The sequence below is a fragment of the Acinonyx jubatus genome, chromosome C1 (genome assembly GCF_027475565.1).
Source record: "Acinonyx jubatus isolate Ajub_Pintada_27869175 chromosome C1, VMU_Ajub_asm_v1.0, whole genome shotgun sequence".
Lineage (NCBI taxonomy): Eukaryota > Metazoa > Chordata > Mammalia > Carnivora > Felidae > Acinonyx > Acinonyx jubatus.
In genome coordinates this window covers 100232447-100252747 of record NC_069381.1, presented here as the reverse complement: position 1 = coordinate 100252747, position 20301 = coordinate 100232447, and the positions used below count along the sequence as shown (strand labels likewise).

At 45.1% G+C, this 20301-nt stretch overlaps 1 protein-coding gene across 4 annotated transcripts in view; it reads left to right on the top strand.

Annotated features, from left to right (window-relative positions):
* TBX15 (T-box transcription factor 15) overlaps nt 1-20301 on the top strand; it is a 104776-nt gene that overhangs the window by 14131 nt on the left and 70344 nt on the right. The window contains exon 1 of one of the 4 annotated variants that reach the window (XM_053214676.1): nt 10650-13677. The exons of the other annotated variants lie outside the window; for them this stretch is intronic. Within the exon in view, the coding sequence (XP_053070651.1) occupies nt 13446-13677 (232 nt within the window). The 5' untranslated portion in view covers nt 10650-13445. Of the gene's footprint in view, nt 1-10649; nt 13678-20301 lie in introns of those variants that run through there. 4 annotated transcript variants of the gene reach the window in all.

The window sequence follows — 20301 nt, the reverse complement described above, 5'->3', positions numbered from 1 at the left end:
ACGAGCAATTTGTGCATTTCTAAGTACTGTTGATTTTTTCAAACTCAGCAATCACAGCTGAAATCCCTTTGCCATGGATTGAATTTACAAAGGAAGAGATTCTGATTTCCACAGTGGCTTCTTTTTAATGCCCAAGGATTTGGTAACTGCCTTGAGGACCCACAGCAAGTACGCCTGCTCTCAGAGCCACAGCTTTAACTTTAACCTCTGAGTGACTGCTCTGATTCATTTATTTTATAACAGCTCTATTTAGAGCAGCCTCGTTTGGTATGGGATCAGTTATTTGTAGAGATCTCTCAGCCCTGTACACACTTCTATCCCGTGCTCCTTCACTCTTCTAGCATGCTCTACGTGGACGCACCCCCAGCAGTGAGCTTAACAATGGGCCTCAGGATTTCTGGTCCACCTGTTCCCTGTCTTTCCATCACTTTCCCTCCCACTCCAAGTAACCTTCCTCTCTTGGAAGTCTGATGTCTCTAACAGGGATTTGGAGAAAAAACTACTCCCCCTCATTTCAGGGTGCAGACTGTAGCATTCATGTGGTTCTTGGCTGTGTGACTGTAAGGTCTATCAGATTCCTGCTTGTTGTGCCCAGTGACAGAAAAGTGGCTCTTAGACAGTAAAATGAGAGGGATGTAAAGTCTGTCTCTGTTTCAAAGCTTTGCTTTTTCCTACTGCCAGCCCCACTCTGTGCAGGCAGAAATTGATGGGTTTCAATATGCTCTCACATCAACAGAAGCATATGAATCTCCGGGCCCATTTCCTTTACCAAGGAACCCATGTGGAGCCAGACTCTTGAAATACAGAGTGTGGCAGAAGGTGAGGTGAGGGCTGCAGTCTTGGATGGTTTGCTGGGCCTCACTCAAGAGGTCTGTCCAATTAGAAAGGTAGATTCTGCAAGGCAGGAAACCGGCCAACCTTGGCCACCTCCTTTTTCCTCCAGCATTCAGAGCACTGGTTGCATGGCCAGCACTCATCCTGGGAATGTTAGATTCCATCTGGTGCAACTGTGCATTACCCAGATTAGACTGTGACATCACAGAGATTTAAGGCATCTTTGTGATATTCTGACTGGGTGGTAGGTACTGCAGGAGACGCTTCCTGCGGACACAGGATGATGTGAGTGCTGTAGGAATGAGCAAATACTGAACAAATCCCTGGCGAGTGTGTGTGTGTGCATGTGTGTGTGTGTGCGTGCATGTGTGTGTGTGTGTGCGTGCATGTGTGTGTACGTGTGTGTGTGTGTGTGTGTGTGTGTGTCGGGGAGGGCTGACAGGGGTGCTGAGGGGGTGTTATGGAGAGCTGGGAGTAACGGTTCCCCCGGCCTGCGTGGGTGAATTGGTTCCGGATGTTAACATTTTTTCCTTGGGGCTTGACTACATTCTTCTTTTTCTTTGCCTGTCTGTTTTCCTGCCCAAACTGTTGGGCCTCCACAGCTGTGTGGCTCATTGCTGGTGAGTGTTGGGAATGAAAGATCTGGCTTTATTGCAAGGGCAATTTGGGGGCATGCATATAGGTAAACTTTTGAGAGGTTTTCATCCAGCATCTTTCATAAATTTTGAGGGTTTGCTTTTTTGGCCATCATCTTGTCGGCTGAGGACCAACCTGTAGTGCATTGGGGAATGAGTATGAAATGCTTTGGAAAGCAGAGGGTCCTTCATATCCTAGAAGCAGAAGAAACTCCATCCAAATAGATGGAAGCCAAGGAATCAGCAGAACATAGTGAAGAGCATGGGGTGTGGGTCAGGGCACATAGTTCTGGTTTTGGGCAAGTGCCTTAACTCTGCCTCAGTTGAATACATGTAAGCAGAGGGTAATATCGCCTGCTGCAGGGCTGGTGTGAGAATTCCGTGGGATAGCAAATGCAAAGCACTTGGCACAGTGCCAGGCTCATGGACCGTGCTCAGCATTAGCCTCTGCCTCCCTTGCTCATAATTAGACTTCTAGTCAATTGCAAAAGCTCAGAAGCTCTTTGGGGTTCTTATGAGGAACGTTTTGGTGAGGGTCACACACAGGACCACCCCAAGCTACCCTTCTTAGCTTGTCTCCACTGCTGCCCCATTCATAGCACTTCCCTTCCCATAAGCTGTTGTTTTTATTTATTTATTTTTTAATATTTTTCAACGTTTTATTTATTTTTGAGACAGGGAGAGACAGAGCATGAATGGGAGAGGGTCAGAGAGAGAGGGAGACACAGAATCGGAAACAGGCTCCAGGCTCTGAGCAGTAAGCCCAGAGGCCGACGCGGGGCTCGAACTCACGGACCGCGAGATCGTGACCTGAGCCGAAGTCGGACGCCTAACCGACTGAGCCACCCAGGTGCCCCAAGCTGTTGTTTTTAAATGGATGCATATTTGACACATACATCGTGTAAGTTTAAAGTGTATAGTGCATTGGTTCGATATGTTTATATATTTGCAATATGATTGCCACCTTTTGTGGTGAGAAAATTTCAGATCTAGTCTCTTAGCAACTTTAAAGTATGTAATACAGTGCTGTCAACTCTAATCACAGTGCTTTGCCTTCGATCTCTAGAGTGTGTTTATCTTCTCACTGCGAGTTTTGTACTCTTTGACTAACATTACCCTGATTCCCCCACCCGTAGCCCCTGGTAACCACCGTTCTAGTCAGCTTTTTAAGATTCCATGTAGAAGTGAGATCATACAGGATTTGTCTTCCTCTGACTTACTTCACTCAGTATAATGCCCTCAAAGTCCATTCATACTGTGGCAAATGTCTGCCTATCTCTCTCTCTCTCTCTCTCTCTCTCTCTGTCTATCGTGTATCTATCTGTCGTCTTTATCCATTGATGGACACTTAGGTTGTTTCCGTATCTTAGCTATTGTGAAGAATGCTTCAGTGGACATGTGAGTGCTGACATCTTTTTTGAGCTCCTGTTTTCATTTCCTTTGCTCACAGGCTTCTTATCATCCTTCATGCACTTGCTCCTCCTGCTTCTGTTTGGAACACTTTTTTCCTTCTCTTCTCCTAAAATTCCTCCTGAAGAAAGTTTATCCTGCTTTCGAGACCCATTGTAAGCACCTAGGAGGACAGAAACATTTTAAGATGTACAAGGGCGATTTGATACAAATGTGAATTGGCATGATGTACAGATTCAAACGTGATGAGCTCCATAGGAAACTACATGTGTCCGTGCGGAGCTCACATACATTTTGGGCATTATGGTAATGGAAGAAAGTTCTTGAATGCCACGAGCTTTACCTTCACTTGGAGTCTGTTTTAGAGCTCCTCTTTCAGGGGACTCATTGTGGTTTCCTCTCAAAATGGTGCTATGCACTTCTGTCATTTTATAGTCACAAAGGAGTCTCAGTTGGGTGATCTTCAGCTGAGCAGCCAAGGTGGTAAAAATACAGGGGACCCCCATTGGCTCCATTGGCTGCCATCATCAGCGAGCTCCCCTGGAGAGGAAGTCTTCACCAAGGATCTGATTAGACCATTTCTGAGCAAGGCTTCTGTCCTACTTTTGACTTCGTATTACCAACAGGCCAGTAATTTGACTTTAGTCTTTCTTTCCTTGGCAGGATATATGCCTGCTACCTTCTTATTGTCCTATTAGATTGGCCTGTACCTTTGGACTCTTGAGTAACCAATGACCACAGTCAAGGAGACCGTGCCTGAATGTCTCTTTGTTCTGTGGTTATCTTTGCCCATATGTACACACACACACACACACACACACACACACACTGACGCACTGCTTGTGATTGCTCTTCTCTGCATTTTAAAACTGGGCACCGAAGAAGAGGTAAAGTAGAAGTCTATAAAAATTAATGCTTGGTGCCTTTCTTATGACACTGAGCACATTCTGCCTTGACTGATAACGTTTTGGAGGACCTATTTGTTTGATAAGTGCACTACAGTGGAAACCCCAGGGGAAGCACAGTGGCTTACTCATCTCTGAATCCCTGTTAGCTCTCCATGAACGCTTGTAAAATGGAACTGGTACTTGTCAAACTTTAGTGATGGGTTTTGTAACCACTGTGGCCACTTTGCAGATGATTTGGCTTCAAGATGGTCCTGGACACCCAGCATGACGTGTCTGCCAGTTGCCCGTAGATGTGATCCTGGACGTGTCAACTGATGTCTCTATACTCTGGAGTCTCTCTATCTCTAAGGGACTTTAGTAAGGAGACTGTGTCTAACTGTACTATTAACAAGGCATTTTTGTAGCTAATTGCTGAATGCTTTCTGCACGGAGCCTATTTTGGAAGCTCTCTCCTGATGAAGCATTAGCATTCAGAAGCACGGTTAGTCTGTAGGAGTAACTTTGCCCCATCTCACCTGATTTGTTTCAGGCCTTATGTCCATGGCAGCCTCTGTTTTCTGCCCAGCATGGAAGAAAAAGAAATAGAATAAAAGGCAGTCTGAAAATCCCCCGTGCTACACAGAAGTGCAAAAACATATCCAAATGAAAGACAGATTGCATGAGTTTGCCCGAGAAAGCAGCATAGAGTTAGACCGAGCTAGAGCAGAATGATAGTCTTCTGGCGGTTGTTTTCCATGAGCAGTAGGGATATGTGAGTGAACCGACTGGAAGTCCCAGCTCAGGGCTCGGCCCCATGATGTGGGAGAAGGCAGAGTGTCAGGAGGAGAAAGGAGACCATCCTCTGAAACATAAGGTAAGTTTTGAGCGGGGTGGGGGCCCGAGGAATGTCAGGCAGGTCTGTGAAAATGTATTTCACATTTCAGAACCAGAACGTTCATAAAGAAGAGTCAGGAACTGAGACGTACAAAGTGCCAAGTACTTTTTGGTGCCTGTCAAATTACATATAAAATCCTTAGTACTGTCCCGGGTCTGACTCAGATCATCAAGGGGAAAGACAGCCTCACTTTGCTATCTCCCCTCATCCTACATGCCTTCACCATTACATGCCTTACAGCTGGGAGTAGCTGGAACTTGCTTTAGAGGAAAAGGCTTCCCAAACTTGTCTTTGTTTGGGCTCTCAGCCACCATGCCCATAGTGGCGGCCGATCGTTGGGACCAACCCACTGTCGTTACGGATTTTTCAGGGATTTTTCAGGGCTCGTGGCTTCTGAGCCATTGTTACATTGTGAACGCAGCCAAGTGGAGACGAGCTTACATGGCGGTCAATAGACCTGGAGCTCCAAGTTATGGGAAAGAAAGCTTTTCTGCACTTTATATGTAAACAAGTAGGATGATTCTGAGTCTCTTTCTCTGGTTGAATATCCTTGATCCTGAATCCTGAGGATGCTTCTTCAAGATGAGTCTAGTGGCCTCTGAATGTTCACTGCCAGCGGATTTTAGCAATTGTCCAGTGTCCCGGTGTCTTTTGGGAGTCCACCATTCCAACATAGGTGCTTATTCTAGATCCTCTTAGAAAGAGAATGTGCTTCAGAAACTCAGACTTGGGAATGGGGCACATGGCAACTAACCACGATCTAGTTACGGGTCACGAAGGGCCCTATTTGCACACCTCTGAAGGACAACAGGGCTCTTCCAATGCTGTAGTGCAGCCTACGGAGTATATATTGTCCACAAGAGGTTTAAAAGTTCATTGTTTGTTCACTGACATCCTAATTCTTAATCATATGACAGGCTTCTCTTAAGGTCTCTCATGGTCTTGAAGGTCAGGAGCAAATAACCACAGATAGTAACCCCAGGAGGCCACTGCCCTCTGGCCCTTGTACTAATCACACAGATGGAGCTCCTTCTTTTCTGTTTCACAAAGATGTGATATGAAGGACCGTGAGCTATCGATGAGGGGAGGGGCCTTTCCTTTGAGCTGCACTAGGTACAGGGAGTAAGTATATTCATCCAGGGTGCTAAGGAACTTGGCATAGATACTCTGGGGAAAGACATGCTCTGACCATTGTGTCAGTTTCCTTTCATGGTTTGCAAACCTCTTTAACCCAGTTCTTGTTAATAGTCCCTGGTAGGTGGTGCAGTGATTATGATGCCTGGGCTATTCTGTCTTAGGAAAACCCCCAGATTGACTTTCTAATGTCACCCATGTTTATACTTAAAAATAAAACCCACAAAACCTTGAGGCACCTGGTACTCAAGATTGAGTTTGAGGTCTTGTATCTTTACGTGGAAGGTGCTCTGGACAGAGAAGCTCCCCAAGTGTGGTCCAGGGGCTGGGTTCATTGCAAACTGGAATTCAACAGCCACGTCACATGCTTCTCTTTAGATGGGAGTGGTGGCACCAGCATCCTCTTTCAGAAGCCCAAGCCAGAGCCACCAGCCCCTCAAACTATGTGTGTTAAGAGCTTCTGGGTCCTTCCTTCCTCATGAGGCGGCATCAACAAAGCAGCCTGATTACCTACAGGTGCGAGATATTATCAGCGCCAACTCTTCTGCTGTCTGAGTAAACCCTGTAAATAAACTTACACTTAACTTTAACCAGTGGGACTTAACAGTTAGGGGCTGCTGTATCTCACCCTTTGAAGTATGTGAATTTTCACCACATGGGCACATAGAAGTTTGGGATGATAAACCTACTTTTCAACATACAAAGTTGTTTGCTGTTTTTAAGTATTTTAGAGTGAAATAATATGCGGGACGAAAAAAGAACTCATTTATAAAATGAGTACAGATTTCTATCACTTCAGTAATGCCAGATCTTCACATATCAAATATGCCAAAAAGTAAGTCCTATCTTCCTGGAACAGACTCTGTGTTTTTTTTGCTGGGGCTTGAAAATGGACTCATTCTGTACATTTGATGACTTGGATTTCACCTCCTGCATTTACCAGACTCACTGATTCTGTGTATTACTGCTTGAAAATGAAAGTGTCTTGTTTCAGGGAATTTCAAAATACTTTACAAAGGTCAAGGGCAAAAACATGGCTCAGGTTACGGTTAGAGAGAGGGCGCTTATCCTATTTTTGGGGTAGAATATTGCCGGGAAAGTCCTCTTCCAAGGGAAAAACGCCGAACACCTCCTAGTAGCGGCTCCTGGCTGTCCAGGCAGATCACGTGCCCTCTCCGCATGCATATGTGTCCGTGTCAGTGGGGGATAATGCCATGTGCTGTCTTTCGGAGGTAGTGGAAAATAGCCTTGTGTGGCAGAAACAGGCTCTGCCTATTATGATTGTTCTCTTCCAGACAACTAAACATTTTATTATGAAAATTTCTCATCACGGAAGTACCAGAAGCCCCCCCCCCCCCCCCCCCCATGAGCCCTTCCTTCACCTTCAAAGTCATCATGATGTTTGCTGCACTTGTCCTCCATCTTCTTTTTGCCGGAGCATTTTGAAGCAAACCTCCGGCTTTATGGCATTTTACACTAAGTACTTTAGTACTTGAGTAGACCTCCAAAGAGGATCATCTGCTGACCTAGATACAATGACAACATCACACATACCATGGTCAATACGGATTCCTACATATCATCTTAGTCAAGCCCTCAGGGCCAACTTTTCTCCTCTGATTTGCCTACCTGTTTTTTGTTTGTTTGTTTGTTTGTTTGTTTTTTAAAGGATGTCACACACCAAACAAAGGCCTGTAGTAGGCTGACTGCCCATTGTACCTGAAGGGTGCCTTTCCGGGATAGATTCTGGGGTCCCCAACGTGGCTGACTTCTTTCAGGAGATCTGAACAGGTGGTGAAGCCTGTGTTTTGGAAAAGTCCTCAGATGATTTTGATGGGCAACCAGGTCTGGAAAGCACTGTTCTCTACCACTGTGTTCTCCTTAGGAATGCCCGGGAGACAAAGGACTGGTCAGTGCGTGTTTGGCATGTGACAAGAATGCTCTGGAACCTGTCGTTTTAAAACTATTGTTCTACCAGCACCCAAATAAATGTCCTTTCTGACAACATTTGTTATTGTAACAACATCAGAAATTTACTTTTTGTTTTAATAGGAATGACTAGTGGACATTGAAATAATGTGGGCCAGTAAGTAATATCTGATTACAGAGTCCCCAGGCAAATAAAACTCAGGATGTTTTTCTGGCTGTGGCAAATACAACTTGTCTTATAGAGGTCATGGAAAACAAAACTCCTTCAGGGTTTTCGTATTGGCAACAGAATACTATTCTGGAAGTGAATTAAATTAGAATTAAATTTAATTTTATGCAGGTTAATTCAAGGAGCTCAGCCCAACATTTGCAACTCTTCGACTGATATTTAGACCTGAATGAAATACAAAGTTGAATAAAACACAGGTTTAAAAGTGAAACATTTGGTTAACCTTTCCTTTTGTCCACATGGCTCCAGACAGCTGCTTGGGGGACTTTATCTTTTATGTATTCGTCTCCTCCTCTTTTTAAAAATTTTTTTTGCATTTATTTATTTTTGATAGAGAGAGACAGAGCATAAGTGGCGGAGGGGCAGAGAGAGAAGGAGACACAGAATCCGATGCAGGCTCCATGCTCTGAGCTGTCAGCACAGAGCCCGATTCGGGGCTCGAGCTCACAAACCGTGAGATCATGACCTGAGCCAAAGTTGGATGCTTAACCAGTGGAGCCACCCAGGCACCCCTATTAGTCTCCTCCTCTTAACCGATGCATGGGATCCACTGAGTTGGAGGAAGGAATACAGCTATATTCTTCAGGCACATGGAGAACATCAAATCTGAGCTTGGTGGTGAACGTATTATTTGAAGTTATCTTGATTGAAATATTGCCTAATGATGCGGCTATTTGCAGGCCATTTCTTTAATTTTTACCCAGGGTTCCTGTGATTGCGAAATCTGCAATGACCCCTCGTGGGAGGGTCATGTTTAGTCATTTAGTTTTGAGGTTGTTCAATGAGAACATTGATTAAATCAAAACAATACTGAAGAAATATGTTGATTACTATTGTTACAAAAATTATTACTGATCACTTACAGATTGCTTACCAAATACATGTGCATTTTACTGAACAACTGTTATTAGTCTGTGTACCATGCATGGTATTTGGTGAGTCTGTGAGGATCACAGGGTCAATCCTTCTGTTTTTCTCCTGTGGCCCTCTGCTTGTACCTCTAATAAAATATACTAGTAGCGATGATATTGGAGTACAATTATTTGCTCATGTGTTTCCTTGACTAGACATGGCATTTTCTAGAAATTAGGAGTCTGGCTTCTCTCTCTGTACCTCCAGTCCTGGCTTGCCACGAGTGCTTAATTTGCATGTGTGGCAGTTAGTGAGTGAATCGTAACCTTGATTTTTGTGTGTGTGATTGACTGATTGACTGTTTTGACTGAACCAGCTGACCGCACAATGGGGTCCAGTTGCTGTCTTTTCACCGAAAACATCGCTTGTGTAATGCTGCTAATATTTTACGTTGGTGTATTCTACGTTGCTTTATTTTCTCCAAAAGTAGTGTCTGGCCTAGGATGGAAAATCATGAGGATCTCATTTGATTTTCTCAAAAACCACCCAAAACAGAGCCACTGGACATCTTAGGTTAGAGGTGGGAGAACAAAGGAAGACAAGTTGCCTCAAATCATAGCCAAGTATGAGTAGAGCGCTGAGATTTCTGTGGCTTTCTCATGAGCATTGTCCCCGCCCTATCCCCCCCCCCCCCCCGCCACCCCACCTCAGTACACTATACTTTCTTTACGCTGGCAGTCCGGTGAGGGGTTAGAGGATGTGCTGGAGGCAGGTGGAACACTGTGTGAGGGTGTCTGTGCAATGGGTTTTCCCCTAGTTCTACAGGGGTTTGGCTGAGCTGAGCCTCAGGCAGGTGGCAGTGATGTGGAAGGTTTCCTTCACTCTTTTTGAAGAGCCAGTGTTTTTGGCCCCAAATACTTTTTTTTTTTAGTGTTCATTTATTTTTGAGAGAGAGAGAGAGAGAGAGAGAGAGAGAGAGAGAGAGACAGATTGCGAGCAGGGGAGGCCCAGAGAGAGAGAGAGAGGAAGACAGAATCTGAAGCAGGCTCCAGGCTCTGAGCTGTCAGCACAGAGCCCGACAGGGGGCTCGAACCTATGAGCCGCGAGATCATGACCTGAACCCAAGTCGGATACTTAACGGACTGAGCCACCCAAGAGTCCCCCAAATACTTACCTGTGTGTTTCCTCGGCTGCTGCCCAGTGGGCCCAGGAGCATCTGCTCTGCTATTTGTTATATCCCTACTGAATGACAGACATCGTCATGTACCTCCTTCCGAGGATGGGCCTCTGGTTACCTCTCTGCCTGTTGAATCTCTCTCTGCTCAGCAAGCGTGTTTGTAGGTTTTCCCTGAGAGACTGAATCAAAGCCTCAACATCACAAGATCGGCTCTAGTCTCCATTTCCCCTTAAAGTACCAGTATCTGTATCTGCTCATGCTGGCCTCTAAGATTCCATTCTCTTAATAGGCTGTGACGGTTGTTACTTACTCTCCTCTTTTACTTATAAGTTAAAAAGAAAAAAAACCTCAGGGGTGCCTGGGTGGCTCAGTCTGCTAAGAGTCCAACTCGAGGGGCGCCTGGGTGGCACAGTCGGTTAAGCGTCCGACTTCAGCCAGGTCACGATCTTGCGGTCCGTGAGTTCGAGCCCCGCGTCAGGCTCTGGGCTGATGGCTCAGAGCCTGGAGCCTGTTTCCGATTCTGTGTCTCCCTCTCTCTCTGCCCCTCCCCCGTTCATGCTCTGTCTCTCTCTGTCCCCCCAAAAAATAAATAAACGTTGGAAAAAAAAAGAGTCCAACTCTGGATTTGGGCTCAGGTCATGATCTCATGGCTTGTGAGACTGAGCCTTGTGTCGGGCTCTGTGCTGACAACTCAGAGCCTGCTTGGGATTCTCTCTCTCCCTCTCTCTCTGCCTGTCCCGTGCTTTCTCTCTTTCTCTCTAAATAAGTAAAGTTAAAAAAACCTCAGATAATTTGTACACATATTAAACAGTTCCAACAACACAAAAAGTAATTACTGAAAAGCACGAAAAGTAGTCTCCCATCCCTGGTCTCCTAGTTTATCATCCCAGGACCAGTCACATTACCAGTTTCTTTAGCATGATTTCAGACATATGTAGGATGTATATGAGTCGTTATATGAATGATATGTGTGAATTATTATTTGTAAGTACATAACATGCAAATATGCAAACCTTTAAAAGTAAAACACTGATTGTGGCATAATGCACACAATTTTGGACTTTATGACTTTAGTTTTGAACTGTTATACTAGAGAGCATTAAATAGACATACTTAGGAGTTCCCTTTCCTGCTGTTTTAAAGGACACATAGCATTCCATTTTGTGGGTCTATCACAATTTTTATCGAACCTATGTTAATGGACCTTCAGGTTGTTTTCAGTCATTTGCTTCTATAAATATAGCTCCCTTGTTACTTTGGGTCCCCCTTGTGATAGCATTTATAGAATAAATTCTAGAAGTGTAGCTGTAGTTGTGGCATTTAAAATTTTGATAGGTGTTCCAAAATTGCCCTCCCCAAAAGGTGCAATTTACACTTCCACCCACAAGGTATATGACAGCCTATTTTCCCACCCACCTGCCAACAATACATTAGAAAATGTTTCCATCTTTGCTAACTAATATCCTTGTCTTTGAAAAATGTTTGCAAATTGATCTTGTCATAAATTCTCTTCAGCTCTTCCCACCGACTTTCCAATTTTTTCCAGGTACAGAGCTTAAGTTTATAGGTCTATAGGGCAATTCCTTCTTCCCTTTAAACAGGCGTAGGGTTTTGTTTAATCCCTTGGGCTTCCCTGCTCCTCCATTTACTACCAATCATTACTTTAACTTATTCTTTTAGGATCCTGGGGTGCAAGTTGTCAGTGCCGGAGGCTTTCAAGGTGTTGAGTAAATAAGAAATGGCAGCAAACATTTCTTGTTAGTGAGGGAGAGAATAAAAGGCATATCACTCAGGGTTTCTGGGGGCAACTTTGGTTCAATTATCTTCAGATGTTTAAAATCAAGGCTGTTTCCAGACCATTTCAAAGAACAGCAGGGCAACCTGCTGGGAACTGTGTGAAATGAACACCCTGTTACAACTAATTAGTGTTACTGTTTTCCTTGCAGTTGGGAGTGAGAGGAAATATATGAAGGGTGTTTATCCCTTCCTGTAGTAGGAAAGAGTTGGGACCACTGGAAAAGCCTGGAGGGGCACCCAGGGTAAGATTCCTATATGACTATCCCCTTTTCCCAAAGAGTGGCCATGAGCAGTTGTGATCCATAGTGCGTATTCCATCCCTGTGCTATGCTTTCTTTGAGCCATGCATTAGCTCTTCAGGTTGTTTTTACAAGAGCCCTAAGACAAATAGTCCATTCAACTAAATTCAACAAGTATTTGTTGAACACTTACAGTATGTAGATGAGTAGGAAATGGTCCCAGCTCTAAGGACTTTAAAATGTGGGCACAAAGAATAAATGGCGGGGTTATTTGGAGCCCCTGCAAGATTTTGAGAATAGTGATGAGCTTAGACAGGGTTTCAATTGTGACTTTGTCCTTTACTGGCTCTGAAAACTTGGGGAGGTCGCTTAACTCTCCTTATGTCAATTTCCTTACCTATAAAGGTTTCAGAGTTACATCAAGTTGTCCATGGTTAGTGATCAATTAATGTTAGGCCATCAGGCCTGTGCCTTAGGAAGATTCATGAGACAGTAGCAAATAAGATGATAAAGCGTGGGATGGGGAAAGCTAAGAATGGGGAGATCAGAGTTTCATCAGGACAGGTCAGTCTGCAGGGCAGGGACCAGCAAACCCCGAGTCATGCTCCTTTGTCCTAGCAAAGATGGCTGCCGTATCCCCCTGCTGCTGTGCCAACAGACTGCTGTGCGGCACAGCAGCGCCCCCTCCGTGTCAGCAGAGGGAACGAATCACACTCGTAGTTCAGTCGCTCATTCAACAATCAGGAACCTAGGCAGACAGGCTCTCGAGGTGCTGGGAGCCAGAAAGGCAGATAAACACAGTGGCTGTTTTCAAGAAGACAGATGGGTCACCAGATAAATGTGACGCAGGTGACGAGTACTCCCAGGGTGTATGTGCAGAGTCTGTGGGTGGACAGAGCAGGACACCTGACCCAGGCCTGGGCTGGGAGGGAGCCGGGCGCTCATTTATAGTCTCTTGATTCCCACCAGGTTTCCCAGAAGCAGGGCCTGGATGAAGGAAGACCTTGTGTGAATTCCCTGTCCTTGTGGGGCCACCCCTCTCCTGCTGTCGCCACAGTCCAAACCGCTGCCAGCCCCCTTCTGCTCCCAGCCTCTGCTGGCACGGCTGCCGCAGGTCGCTGGCTGAGGCTGCCCAGTGCCCATGACAGCAGCGGTAACAAATTGTTCCTCCCTCACACTGAGAGGACGGGTTGGACCAAGCCCAGGATGATTAAATTGCACTTCGAGCCACTGCTGTGTTGACCAGACCTCCATTCCAGCTGCCCCCCTCCCCACTTCAAAGCAACAAGTAGCAAACATTTGATAGAGTCAGAGTGGCCACCCGTCCCCGTCCCTGTTTCCTCACTCCCGCTCAGCTTTGGAACACGAGGGCCAGGTCGTGAGGGCAACCGCCGGCTCACACACCAGCCTGCTTGGGACGCTGTGTCATGTTCTGTCAATTACAACCGCGTGCTTCCTGCCCTGGCCTGCATTCCCGCGGTCCTAAGGTTCATTCTCCGGTTTGGGCTTCTGGTCACCCTGCGCTGTTGTGCAAACTTCAGTGCTTTTGGGGACTGGCTCCCTCTTTGGGGGGGGGCATGGGGCGCTGGCAGCGGTGGACACGGGAGCCTGGAGAAGCTCAATCATGGGATCTGCTCACCCAAGTCAGTCACCTCGAAGGTTAGATGGGGGAGCTGGCCACCGGCGAGTGCAGTGAGGAGCTGCAGCTTCGCATAGTTGTTTCCATGGGGCGGAGGTGGGAGGAGGACAAGTGCATCGGGCTCCCTAAACCAGAGCTTCCTGGTGTGAATCAGATGAAACCTGAACCGTGGGGAAGGTGGCAAGTTCTCCAGTGCGAGCCCAGGGAGTGTACTTGGGTGGAAAGTCACGTCGGGCCCATAAACAGCAAGATGGAGAGGCCGCCAAAAGCAGAGACAGAAATAGCCCAGGGGTCCCCTATCCTGCCTCAGTCAAACCCACCAGCTCCCGCCAGACATTCCTCTCCCTCGCTCGCCTTCCCTCTTTCTCTTGTTTTTCTTTCTCTCTCCAAGTTTTGTTTTGCTCCAGGGACTCCTCAGCTGGCCTGCAGGGCTGCAGTTGGCTTGATAATCGTGGAGTTGCCGGGTCTTTTTTTGCAAGTGCAGGAGAGATGCAGAGAAGCTGGCCTTCTCCAAGGGTTTCTCCTCTCTGGGAAGCCGTAGGAAACATGCCTCTCTGTTCCACCCCAAGGCAATATCTTCCAGGTGTTTCTCCTACAAGGAGGAGGAATTGGCTCCTAACTCACGTTTTCATCAGAGTGCTTTTGGATATGTCGAATTCGTTGCCGATATTTGTGCTTTTTCTGGTTTTGAAGTCAGACTTCATCCCTTTCTCATTTGGTCTGTAGGTAGCTCTTGTAGCACGCTGAACTGAGCTCATCCTCTATTTGAAAATGATGAATTAGGAGCCTGGAGGAGGACTGAAGCTGTTCCACGGAGCAAAGCTCTGTATTGTGCTAGTGCTCTGAGTTGGTAGGGAGATTGTAGGAGATGGGTAAAACACAACAGCAACGAAACAGGTGCTGCCGTAGCAGTCACTCCAGGGAGGGCTCAGCCCAGCTTGGCAGCGGTGGTGTGCTTTTTTCCAGCTACAGAGACTGGAGCCCCCGCAGTGCTGACAGAGGTCAGGTACTGGAAATATCAAGGACCATCATCTCTCAGGCACCAGCCCGAGACACCTCGTACATTTCATGTTAGGATGCAGAAGCACACCTGGCAGACCGCAGCTTTCTGCCTTCCAGCAGGGAGAGCTGATGGTCTCTCTCTCTCTCTCTCTCTCTCTCTCTCTCACGCGTGCAGATGTCTATAAATACACGCTCTCATTCGCCTGAAAGCTTTTGGCAGGAGGGCAGAGTGTATCCTTCCCGGCCCCGCTTTCCGAGGCGGGAGGACTCTGAGCTCATATGGGAAGCGCCTAGCACAGCTCCTGGTGCAGAGCAGGAACTCGATCACCAGCCTTCTTTCCTCCATTCTGCCTCCCCTTTCTTCTTTATTCCTACCTTCTCCCTTGAGGGAAGCTACCAGAACATGGGTTTAATTTCCCCTTGTGTGTATCTGTATAATAGAAGATGTTGTGCTCTTTGATGAGTGGGAAGACACCTCTTCTCTGGGTGAGACTCCTCCTTAAGGAGTGTAAGTCACACTGGACCACTGATCACGGTCTTCTCCCCCCCCCCCCCACACCCACCCCCCCCATCAATCTGCCATCTCACTTACTATTCCAGCATCTATCTTTGCCCCTCCTAGGGTGAGACATCTGTTTAATATTTTCCTTCTTTGGAACCAGGCCACTGGAAAGAGACGAGGCAGGGCCAGCCAGGTGGAATTGGCAGGGAGTTGGTGAGCACCTCAACATTGCCTAACGAGGCAAGACGTTGGTAATACACAGGCCGGAAACCTTGGGGATTTGGCTACTAGACTGCGGGAGGAGGGCTCCTGGCAGTACGTGAGGATATTTTAGTGGGAGCAGAGTTCAGCCCTAGACTTCGTTTCTCAGGGCAGGGCCAGCACACGGGTGAGGCAACACTTCCCTCGCTATCAAGGTGAGTAATGTTTTAGTGCAATATTAAAAATAATAGTTAACTAGCTTGAATTTAAGTAAAAAAATAATCAAATTTAATGTGAAAAGAACCCATGATAAACCAAGTATCAAAATATTGGGGTGATAGTAATACAGATCTTGTCTGTCTTAGTCATCTCGGGCTACAACCACGAAGTGCGGACTGGGTGGCCTAAAACAATACTTATTTCCCTTGGTTCTGGAGGCTGGAAGTCCACGATCAAGGTCAAGCAGAGTCTTTCCAGTGAGAGCTCTCTTCCTGCCTTGCAGACAGCTGCCTTCTCGCTGTGTCTGCACTTGGTTGTGGAGAGAGATGGAGTGGGAAAGAGACAGAGAGAGGGAGAGGGAAAGAGACATAGAGACACAGAGAGAAGGAGAGAGACAAAGATCTAGAGAGGGAGAGATAATAGAGAGACAGAGGTAGGGAGATAGAGGGACAGAGACAGAGACATAGGGAAAGAGAGACAGAGGCACAGATGCACAGAGGGAAAGAGACAGAGACAGAAAAAGAGCATTGGGTGTAAGTAAGAGAGCACACTGTCTGATATCTCTTCCTTAAATGGCACTAATCCCATTATGAGGGCCCCATCCTCATGACCTCCTCTAGTCCTAATTATTTCTCCTAGTCCCCATTTCCAAATACCATCACACTGGGAGTTAAAGCTTTAGCATACAGATTTTAAGGGGACACAAACATTCAGTTCACAATACTGGCTTTAATATTTTGATATTTTGTTCATCACTGATTTTTGTATTAATTTTTATTTTAAAAAATATTGCATTAAAACATTGTTTGTTTGGACTGTTGAAGTTTTCGTTGCCACCTTCAATTTTGCCTTGCTCACCTTGTCCTTGTCGTGGCTCTGCTGTAGAGAAACCCCAACTCCTGGATCTGGGGAAGGGACATTGGGCCCAGGCATCATCCTGAACTAAAGGATCAAGGTCGACCACTCGTTGGACCAATCCAATGCTGACCAATTCTTCATTTCCTTTTTCTTCCTTAATCATTGTCAAGCGTATGGTTGCATTTTCAACACTTAATTATTTCTGTTGTGCCACAGGACTTGGCATTTCATCCAACACTGCAATAATTAGTTAAATGTAATGTTCCATAATCAAATCTGATTTTTAAAAGTTCTCATATGAATGGAGGTAGTCAGAAACCAAAGAACCCGTTCCGAATCGTCAGCTTTATCAGGTGAACTTTTGCCGTAATTTCTGTAATTTTGGTGTGTCTGAAGATTTAATCTAATTTTAAAGACTATGAAAGTCTTTTCAGCTCTCCAGTAATGCGGTGACCTTTTTCAAAATCCTTTTGATGGTTTCCCCAAGTTAAATATTTTTTTAACTTTTGATTTTGATATAATATTGAATTTACAGAAAAGTTATTGGAGCTGTACAAAGAATTTCTGTCTGTATATCCTTTACTCAGTTTCACTGTTTATATTTTGCTTCATTTGCTCTCTTTCTCACTGCATGTATACATGCACACACCCACATATAGGTATGACCACACACGTATATGTATGAGCACACACACATTTATACATGAACATATACACATGTATGCATGAATACACGAGTATACATATCAGCACACACCTAGATACACACACATATATATATACACACACATAAATACGTAATTGTTTTCTGGGCCATTTGTTAGTAGATTAGAGACCCCATTAATTGATATAATCTGTTATATAATCCACAGTCCATATTCAATTTTCACCATTTGTCGTAATGTTCATTATAGATATTCTTTTTTCCTGGATCCAATATCTAATACAAGATCATGCATCACATTTGGTTGTCAAATTCTTTTAATCTCCTCTCATTGGGAACAGTTCCTCAGCCTTTTCTTGTCTGTCTTTTCTTTTTTAATAATTCAACTTTATTTTTTCTAATTTATAAGAAATGTTTATTTATTTATTTTTATTTTTGAGAGAGACAGCACGAGCAGGGATGGGGCAGAGAGAGGGAGAGAGAATCCCAAGCAGGCTCCATACTGTCAGCGCAGAGCCTGATGTAGGGCTTGAACTCATGAACCATGAGATCATGCCCTGAGCCGAAATCAAGAGTCAGACACTTAACCAACTGAGCCACCCAGGCACCCCGTGTTTCTTCACCTTTTTAGTTTTGAAGTGCTCGTTTTGTAGACTGTTCCTAAATTTGGATGTCTGGTGTTTTCTCATGTTTAGATTGAGGTTTTGCATCTTTGGCAGAAATACCACAGGAGTGATGTGTTTTCTATTTACCATATCAAAAGTTTATTGGTTTATCTCCATTTTGATGATATTAACTTCTTTTTTGCTGTGTGTGTGTGTGTGTGTGTGTGTGTGTGTGTGCGTGTGTGTGTTTGTGAAGACATCACCCAGCTGCTTTTTTCCCCCCTAGTTTTTTTCTTCCCATTGTGTTGAGATTTTATTGACGTATAACATTGTGTAAGTTTAGGGTGTATGATGCGACAGGTTGATACCTGACTATGTTGAGAAATAATTACCATAATAGCCTAGTTGCTTCCATCTTGGTGATGTTCGCTTTGGGCACTTTGTTAAGGTAGGGCCAGACAGTTTTCTCCACCATAAAGTTAGTTTGTTCTACTTTGAAATTAATAAATAATGTATAGAGAGCTACTTTGAGACTGTGTATCTTTGTTCCTAATCAAACTTTCACTCACTTGTTTTAGCATCCATTGATAATTGTTTTCCGTTTTCATTTCAAAGTATTAGAAAAATTTATCTTGAGGTTTCTTCTTTGATTTATGTGTCGTTTAGAAGTGTATTGTTTAATCTCCAAGGATTTGGGGATTTTCCAGCTCTCTTTCTGCTACTGAATTTTAGTTTGGTTCCATTGTAGTCTGTGAGCAGACACTGTGGGGCCGGGAGGGGAGTGTTCTATAGTGTTCTGTGATTGGGACACAGGTGAGACTGTGCTCCTAGATGGTGAACTTCACCAGTACTTCTAGGGTTCCTCCTCCCGCCCCTGGGGGTGGGACAGGATGGCTAGAGGGGGACAAGAGTTGGCTATTTCCCTTCCCCAGGTAAGGTTAAGCTCTGGTAAATCATTTCTTCTGAGGGTGGGCCTTGTTGAGAAGAGAAGGCTGTGGGATATTTCAGAATGGTTCCTTGTTTTCTCCCAAGGCTGGAAATATGAGGGGACTTTTCTCTGATTTGTTATGAAGAGCTCACACAAATGTGGGAGCCTCCTATGACTGGGTCCCCCTGGAGTTTCCAACTCTCACACTTGTCCAGATTGAGCCTCCAGCAATTTGTCAGTTAGAGTCGGGTTTTCTGCCCCTGGCACTGTTCCTGCAGGGTTTGTGCTCATGGGTTCCTGCACCAGTAAGTTGATTCTCAGTATCTGCCTGTCTCTTCAATTCGGGGTGGGGGGCGGTGGGGAGCGGTTGCCCTGTGACCTCATTTCTCTGACACATCTAAGGAGAGTTGTTGACTTTTCAGTTTGTGAGGTTTTTAGTTGTTGTTCAGGTGGAGTGATGGCTTCTAAGCTCCTTACATGCTGGGCCAGAAACCAGAAGCCCATTGATAAATGATATTTTTATCTCTATCATTCCTTCTATATTTATTAGCTGTCTAGTGCAAGCAGGAGCTTTTCTTTTTTATTAATTAAAGAAAATATTTATGTATTTATTTATTTAAACAGACTCATAGACTCATAGGTTCCTGTATTATTTAAAAAAATTTTTTTTAACATTTATTTATTTTTGAGACAGAGGGAGAGCGTGAACAGGGGAGGGTCAGAGAGAGAGGGAGACACAGAATCTGAAACAGGCTCCAGGCTCTGAGCTGTCAGCACCGAGCCCGATGCGGGGCTTGAACTCACAGACCGCGAGATCATGACCTGAGCTAAAGTCGGATGCTTAACTGACTGAGCCACCCAGGTGCCCCAAGTTCCTGTATTATTTAATGGATTATAACCTGTTCTTACTTATTTTGATACTCAGATCACTCCTGACTTGGCCAGTGGAAGTCTTTTCCAATTAACTCTTGAATGTGTTGACATGTTCCCATTTTTCTTTGAGTACTTTCTTACTTTCTGATGCAACAAGATGTTCCAGGCTTGTCTTGTACTTTTCCTGCTCCAGGCCTGGCACAATGTGATTCAATTGGAGTTCATGAGCTATTTTCTTTTTTTGGAGAGGTTATTCTAGCTGAAGATAGAGCTTGGGTTCCATGTTATTTGTTATGTCCATTGTGCCATGCAGCAAATTCTGTGTGTGATGTCATCAGCATTTCCTATGAAAAGGTATCATCCGTTAGTCTTCTTTGAATTCATTGTTCCGCTTTAATTTAGCATTTCAGGCTGGGGTGTGATTCGCACGGTTGCATTCATGTATTGTTTTGATTTAGGTAATTGCTTTATTTGGATCTGTTTGCCAAGCACTACAATTGAAAGCCCTCAGTTAACTCAATATGTCTGGTGATGGTTGGTTCTGTGCTTAGCCCTTGTTGATTCTCTAGGCAATAAAATACAGTACCTACTCCCAAGAAGTGTATAGTCTAGTAGGGAAGGCAAGAAGACTCTATGTTAACCTGTGGCACACGCCTCATGCAAGTATATAAACCGTCACTGCATTTTTTGGGGAGCCAACAGTTAGTCTGTGCCAGATCTTATGGATGAGGATGGAGAAGGCAAGCAAGACCCCACAGCTCATAACCATCAGGACAGGAAGTCTTTCCAGAC